General features: G+C 37.3%; 2 protein-coding genes across 2 annotated transcripts; one reads left to right on the top strand and one right to left on the bottom strand.

The window, feature by feature from the left end:
* Positions 1-1,750: 1,750 nt before the first annotated feature.
* LOC130692576 (condensin-2 complex subunit G2-like) lies at positions 1,751-6,707 on the bottom strand. Its single transcript, XM_057515711.2, has 18 exons — positions 6,509-6,707; positions 6,012-6,407; positions 5,760-5,945; positions 5,503-5,706; positions 5,308-5,442; positions 5,075-5,230; positions 4,792-5,019; positions 4,668-4,733; positions 4,461-4,607; positions 4,143-4,401; positions 3,880-4,073; positions 3,532-3,796; positions 3,332-3,462; positions 3,026-3,240; positions 2,568-2,913; positions 2,359-2,502; positions 2,145-2,300; positions 1,751-2,071 (listed from the first exon to the last, which is right to left on the bottom strand). Exons 1-18 carry the CDS (start codon positions 6,590-6,592, stop codon positions 1,862-1,864), a joined length of 3,522 nt encoding a protein of 1,173 aa, XP_057371694.1. The 5' UTR covers positions 6,593-6,707; the 3' UTR covers positions 1,751-1,861.
* On the top strand, positions 6,618-7,512 carry LOC130692603 (large ribosomal subunit protein uL13m-like). Its single transcript, XM_057515751.2, has 4 exons — positions 6,618-6,754; positions 6,814-6,937; positions 7,006-7,160; positions 7,217-7,512. Exons 1-4 carry the CDS (start codon positions 6,731-6,733, stop codon positions 7,448-7,450), a joined length of 537 nt encoding a protein of 178 aa, XP_057371734.1. The 5' UTR covers positions 6,618-6,730; the 3' UTR covers positions 7,451-7,512.
* Positions 7,513-7,866: the final 354 nt, after the last annotated feature.

Consider the following 7,866-nt stretch of genomic DNA (forward strand, 5'->3'; position numbering starts at 1 on the left):
GCCCGTTCAATTCTGCATCGAAACCATGTATTTAAAGCGAAATCTAAAATTTTGCCAAAATTGAAAAAGTGAGAAGGCTATAGCCTTCTCACTTTTGTCAAAATCGGAAAAAAATCGAAATCTCTAGGAATGCGATGAAAATCCCACAGTATAACCCAATTTTAACACTGATTCAGAAAAAGCCATCTGTTTTTTTGTCAAGTAAGCCGTTTTTGAAATAATCGTTATTTAAAGATAAAGTCGGGCTTATTTTCTTAAACCCAACTTCACCGTTTTTTACGTTTTATTTAAATGCTATGAGTCCCACGAGAAAACATCCCTCATATTCGTGATGCCCGTTCAATTCTGCATCGAAACCATGTATTTAAAGCGAAATCTAAAATTTTGCCAAAATTGAAAAAGTAAGAAGGCTATAGCCTTCCTACTTTTGTCAAAATCGGAAAAAATCGAAATCTCTCGGAATGCGATGAAAATCCCACAGTATAACTCAATTTTTACGCTGATTCAGAAAAAGCCCTTTGTTTTTTTGTTAAGTAAGCCGTTTTTGAAATAATCGTCATTTTGAAAAAACTGGGCTTATTTTTTAAACCCAACTTCACGGTTTTTTACGTTTTATTCAAAAACTATGAATCCCACGAGAAAAAACCCCTCATATTCGCGATGCCCGTTTAATTCTGCATCGAAATCATGTATTTTAAGCGAAATTTAATATTTGGCCAAAAATGAAAAAGTAAGAAGGCTATATCCTTCTCACTTTTTCAATTTTCGTCAAATTCTAGATTTGGTTAAAAATAGATTATTTTGATTCGAAATTGATCGCTGATCACGAAAATTGGGTGTATTTTAATATTGGGATTATAGATTTTGAAGTAACCGTAAAAAAGTAAAATCGGGCTTATTTCGTTGGGCTCATTTTGTCGGGCTTAAAATTCTGTCCTATTAAAAAATAATATCATTAAATCTAGATAATTATATATGATTCTGATTCAAAATTCAACAAGAAACACGATAATGAAATTTGTTGTTACATAGAGTTTATAGTTTTTGAAGAATTAAAGAAGTTGGATGTGTCACGCTAGCGCTGTAGCGTACTGGCGCGCTAGTAAGGGTTTCGGTTCGCACCCAATTATATATTTTAGATTGCTCAAAAACTATAAACTCTACATAAAAACAACTTCCATTTTCGTGTTCCTTGGTTAATTTTGAATCAAAAGCACATATAGTTATGTCTATTTAATGATATTATTTTTTAATAGGAAAAATTTTTTAGCCCGACAAAATAAGCCCGACCTTGTGTTTTTTTTGTTTAATCCATAAACTATAAGGCGAATTAAAAAATAAACTTTATATTCGTGATTAGCATTCTATTCTGCATCGAAATCATGTATTTTAAGCCAAATTTGAAATTTGACCAAAAAGGAAAAAGTAAGAAGGCTGTGGCCTTCTCACTTTTCGTCAAATTCTAGATTTAGTTTAAAACACATTGTTCCCATTCTAAATTGATCGCTGATCACGAAAATCTGCCTCGTTTTGACTTTGGGCTTATAGTTTTCGATCTAAAATTTAAAAACGAATGAAAAAGGTGGGCGCGCCAGCAGAGCGTTTTTAACGTTTATTACAAAAACTGCTGGTGTTACGTGAAAATGAATATTTTCCCCGAATTCAGTGCAGATATCAGATCCTGCACTGCCGAATGACGAATTAGGCTACCTGATAATCTACGATAACAGTTTACAACCATTCGGGGCCAATTCCGTTTTGCACCCCATGTGCATTATTCTAGAATCAAACGCTGTGATACGTCTTAAAAGGTTTTCATTTGATTTATAACATTTTACGGTTTCACGATATCCTGTAGAGGCTACACTGAAAAAGCTTTCTTCAGCTCGGTAATAGTGACGCTGACATAAGCAACTCGATCGGAATTAGAACTTTTTTCGATTTCTCCTATAGTTGACCACAAATCTTCGAAGGAAACGATGGCGCTGGTCAAGGTACTCGGTGATATCCGACCTTTATTTTGACCCAGGCCTTCCAGCAGTCTTGCAATCACAACACAATCGACTAAGGTCTGTGGAATTAGTAAAAATAAAAGGCTGAAAAACAATTCATGCGTAAGAAATCGTAAAGCATGAGTATCGAACCGTTTCATTTTCGTTGTCCTGGAATACTTCAAAAAATTCATCCAGCATCATTTTCGCCAATGCATTTTGAGTACAGAATGCTGCAATTATAGCTTTTGACAACGGATTCTGACAAATTACATCATCCGCGTCCTTTTCGCCATCTCCTTGTCCAGGCTTGGGCGAGAGAAAAATCGAATAACTAATGAAGAATATTATTTTTACATGAAAATACCGACTGATGCTGCATCATATCCAATCTAATGGTATCTGCCATCTTGCGCACGATTTCACGTATACTTTCGTGTTTTTCCGGGCGATGCCGATGACATTCTTCCAAGATCTTCTTTACAATATCTCTTACAAGGGACCAGTCGTCCTATACAAATATATAAAATCCATCACATAAATTTCGTCGTAAAATTCATATTTACATTTACCAACCTCATCTAGGCCGAAGCTCGTGTTACTACCAGGCGATTTCATTAAGCTAGGGCACTCCAAAACCCAGTTGATGATCAGATTAATCTGGCTTTCGCATTCAACATCACATTCGTTTCCTATAGTACGCTCGCTCCAAACAAAAACCAAGGCATGGTATGAACAGTTCATTGAGAGAGTCAGGTTCTTCAATGACGGATAGTTCGTAACTACTTGAAGAACAACATCCAAAAACTGACGAAAGACGTCCCAAGTCATGGAGTGAGTCATGACCAAGTTACTGATGGAGGAAACTGCCGAGGACAGCAGATCCCCTAGAATTGGGTTTTGGTCTGAATTTTCCATTAACCTATTTAGAACAGAAAGATCCTCTTTGTAATTAATTAATAAAAATACAAAAAGGGGAAAAAATAATAATAATAACAACAAAATAATAATCATAATAAATTGGTTAGTAAGACCTCTTCATCCAGCTGAGTATTTCAATAATTTTTCCTTGTGATTCCACATACTTCAAATCAGACTTTTCTCTTTTATACGAACAAGCTAATACCAGGACCATTTTCACGTATAAAGAAGCTGCACCAAATAAGAAACTTTCCCGGTTGGTTAGCTTGTTGGAATCGTTTTCCACAATTAATAACACAGCATTTAGTGTCTCGCACAGCTTTTCTATCTGTAAGTTGCAACACAAAGTTAATAGAAATTTAACGAAATGAAGTAGAACATGAAAGGAGGACATAAATTATACAAAAACAGAAGTTCACCTGTTCTAAATTTTTGCGCAAAATTATCTTCTTGTTGTAGGGGTGCTGTAAAATGTACCCCATGCAACGTAATCCCAACAAAGGCTTACTGTCCTTGAGTGTTTCGAAGGAGACTCGCTTTTTCCTAGTAGCTGTAGCACGATGGACAGTAAAGAAAGGATAAGGTACCGTAATTGTTATGCATTGTAACCATAAGGTACCTTTGCGTCTACGAGTAACGGAAACGGGAGACTTTTCGGTTGTCAAATTCATTAGATTTCCTTGGAGGTGATCAGTTATTAGATCTAATAAATCTTCTCCGCGGCCCCAAGTGCACATGACGTCTACCAAATAGCTAAACTCCTTACTTGTCGCTTCATCCGTTAGCGATTTCAGTTGAGATTTGACAAAACTAAACAGCAACGTGGACGATGACGAAGACATCAAGCCATACAGGCAAATAAGCGGTCGAAGACCTTCCGAGTTCTAAGCATGTGCGAAGTCTTGTGTCAATAAACTTTTACGAAGTGAAATGTTTTTTAACAGACGTAACATAAAAAAAATCGGACCTTGAAATAGCGGAAGAAAAGCGAACACGTTTTTGTAAAACGTGACTTGATATTCTCCCAATACACACCGTTTTGTGGTGCCTTGAATTTCGTCTTGTTTACGCTGAGAAGGATACACACTACATCGATCAATCCAATGATGCTGCATTCACTAAATTCTTCATTGCCAGCTTCCTCACTGTCGGTGGATCCATCTAAGGCAAAGGAACAAGAAATTAGCATTCGAAATAGGAGTCAATATACGAAATGGCAGTGAATATAACCTTGATTTTCTTTGTCCTCGTTTTCATTCTTATTTGGAATGCTTTCCGCACCTTCGCCTTGTCGAGACCTCTTGGCTCCACAAGGGCGCCGTTGATTAGCTGTTTCCTCTCTTTGCTGGCTACTTTTATTGCGCTGCAACTGTTTGTGGGTATGATTACGCAAAAACTTCCATATGATTAGGATCAATTGCGCAATTTGCTCAATCCCCACACATATATCTATGTATTGGTAAAATTTTCTAGAAGCTAACCGGTTATCCTGTAAATCGAACAAACGAGCTATTTTGCGTATTAAATTCTAGATTATAAAAGACTTACAATGATAAGACGTAGACAGCGCTGGAAAACTATTTCTGGCGTACTTTTGGGACAATAGAACGGGGCCAAAAGAGTTGTGAGACGACGACATACGTTTTTTGAGGTTTCCATTGCAAGCCGACCAACTAATTGATTTACATCGATTACCTAAAAAAAAACAGTGTAGTCAGGAAAGTTCAAAGTACACCGGACATCTACGATACTAACCTCCCATAGTTTGCTAACTCTTAATTTTTGGACGTGCGTTAGCAAAAAGACATATTCAGACCGTACCTACAAAAATTGGTTAGCGAAACGTTCATTTTGGTATACGTCGGAAAAATTGATATACTTTTTCATTGGGATCATGGAGTACTTTGTTGGTAACGGGAAGCATTTTCTCAAGAAGACTGTGGGTTTGTTTGCTCTCTAACATCATTACCAAACCCTTCACTACATGAGCACGGACGTCAGCGGAGGATGAGTCATATAGCAACTTTCTCATCAGACATGTAATGAAGTCTTGAATGATATTAATTGGCACTATTTCCCAGTATTGAGATAGAATCCGACATGTGCCCTAGTTATACAATTCGGTTATTGCCGTGAAAAGTCTATTGTACATGATGAAATACCTGTATTGCGATTGTTCGTACAAGGGGTACGGGGTCCATCAAGGCACCAAGCATTATCGCCCACTGCTTCGTACGTACAGCTTCATCTTCCTCAAACCCTTCTCCACTTTCGAATGGGAAGGCGTCAAAAAATAAACACAACGCATTCCCACGCACCTATACATTGAACGCCAAAATGAACAAAGAAAATCTCTTAAGGCATCTGCACAACCTAAAATTGACATCTAAATTACCAAGCCGTTGGACGCCTCCAGATAACGCCACAGAATAGGTTTATAAAGGCTATGAATAAGGACTGCAACAGTGCGCTGTTTTCGCTGACGATGGATGGAATGTAGAAGATGGAAAAGCAGTTTGTTCATAGGCACCTGTTAACAAGTATGAAAACAAGTGAGGCAATGTAGATTGGAACTGATTATGACTATTACCTTATTAACTCCACCTTCAATGACTCCTAAAGGTTTGCGACAAGCTACGACTGCATGGTACATAAGATCTTGAATAGCAAATTCTATGTCTGCACGGCGTTCTTCAGATGCCATTCTCCACGCCTTAAAATAAATCTCTCCCAATGACTCGCAATCGTTCACTGTTGCAAGCGGGATAAACTTTTTCACTGTTTTTTGCAGCATCTGCATATTACACTTGGTTAGACAATATTAATTGTTTAACTTGTACACATTACCTGTACAATAACTGTACTAAAGTTAAACAAGCAAGCAATACATTTTCGTCCTTCATTGGAACCGATAAATTTGGAATTGGAAACGGCAGAAAGAAACAATGTCAACAACCCAGAACTTTCAAGGATCAAAGCATTTAGCTTCTCAATAGATTGTTTCATGTCCCATAATTGTTTCACTGAAACTAGCTGAAATGGGCATTTTGTAATTATTTTGATTTATCAAATATAAATTTTTTAAAATATATAACATACTGTAGCTTTTGGATGAATAGCTTGAGTAAGAAACCATTGGATGGTATTGATGGACAGAAAAGTTTCAAGTTCAGGATGAACTTTCCAGTAGTGTTCACTCATTTTACAAATACTTGTTGCTGCTGTTTTACAGGTTACAAACTTCAAAGATCCATTCATAGCTTTTACAGATGGCTGTAATCCTTGAGGCTCATTATTAGACATGTTGTGGATGGTGTAAGTAGCCATGGTTGACATGACGAGTAACGTAGTCATGATTGAATCATTTTCGGGGGAATTTGGATTTTCTTTCAATAAATTGGTCTTTTGTGTAACCCATTTGGTGAAAACCGTCCATATTCCACTCAGGTCTTTTTTGGATAGGCGATCAACTGACTCTCTAACGGCCGAGATATTCTGCATATTAATAAATATCAAATTAGAAACCAAGCCAGTATTTTACGGCATGAGTTGTTTCACTGGTATCAGAAAACCAAGTGTACACAACATACGTTTACCTCAGATTCCACTCTCTCGTACCACCTGATAAAAACTGCACAATCGGACGTCTCTACTGCACGTAGAAGAGCTTGGTGGTCCATCTTTTTCACTTGAAAAATGTTTCAGTATCAATGAAATTGTTGCTGCTTTCCCGCTCATACTCAAAAAATTCGCTTTTTCATCACAAAGCTATTGACGTATGTTTTGTGGCTGTCCCACTACAGTAAGCAAGGAGAACGATGTCTGCTACGAAACGTGTACAGGTAAAATTTTTTAATCCACTGCAAAATGAACTATTGCAATTAATAGCTAATTTTTTCAGCAATGGTCGACTTTTAGTCGAATGTGGTATCTGTATGATGCTCAGTGGCAAGATCCTTTTCTTTCTGCCAAAGTCCTGAGCCCATATTTAACTGGCCAAAACAAGCCCATTTACCATCCTTTAAGTATACTGTCTCAGATGTCACATATCCTCATGAAAATTCGATCAGTTTTATAAATATACAATTTGTAGATGATTGTGGGGATCATGTCGTAGTAATCAACAGCCGAGAGATTGCACTGCGTGGAGATGAATGGAAGAAACGGGTTTATTTTCATCATACAGGATATCCCAGAGGAGCGTCATGGACCCTGGCCTGGGAACTACACCAAAAAGATCCAAAGATGGTAACTAACTTTTCTCATGAACCTTTAATGAACAGAATCATTTTGTGTTTCTGTAGATTATGAGGAAAGCTGTGTACAAAGCTATTGCTAGTAATCTTGTTCGCAGAACCTGCATTGAAAGATTACACATTTACCCAGGATCGGAGATTCCAGAAGAGATAAAGAGCAATCTCAGTGGACAAATTAGACCAATTATGCCAGTACCTAAGAGGCTTCAAGAATACAGCAAGGAAGAAATAGACAACTATCCAAAAGTATTTGAATTTCCAAATGACTATGTACTACGATGATTGGAGAATCATATCTGTTGTAGAATGATAGTATTAATAAAAAGAAACTTCTGGTTAAAAAAGGGTGGTTGGCTCTAAATAATAAATAATTTCATAGTTTACCTTAGAAAAACTGGTATCATCACCTACTTGCCACAAACTCAACACTTTTCTTGGTGAACTACAGGACAGCTGTTTTCAGTATATCAGTACTACGAGTCTGACATACTCAGCGGCGAAGAAGGAATGGTGGGCGTCTTTGGGGTTAATAGATTTATGGGATGTATAATAATTTCCACCAATGTCGCCAGTCCTTAAAGCCTTTTAAGGACTTTTACCTGGGTGGTGAAATCGATCGACCTTTGTCTTGCACAGTTCACCTTGAACAAAAACGAATAGGTGGGCAACATCCATATCCGAGAACCACTTGCTCATTT

The sequence above is a fragment of the Daphnia carinata genome, chromosome 1 (assembly GCF_022539665.2).
Source record: "Daphnia carinata strain CSIRO-1 chromosome 1, CSIRO_AGI_Dcar_HiC_V3, whole genome shotgun sequence".
Taxonomy (NCBI): Eukaryota; Metazoa; Arthropoda; class Branchiopoda; order Diplostraca; family Daphniidae; genus Daphnia; species Daphnia carinata.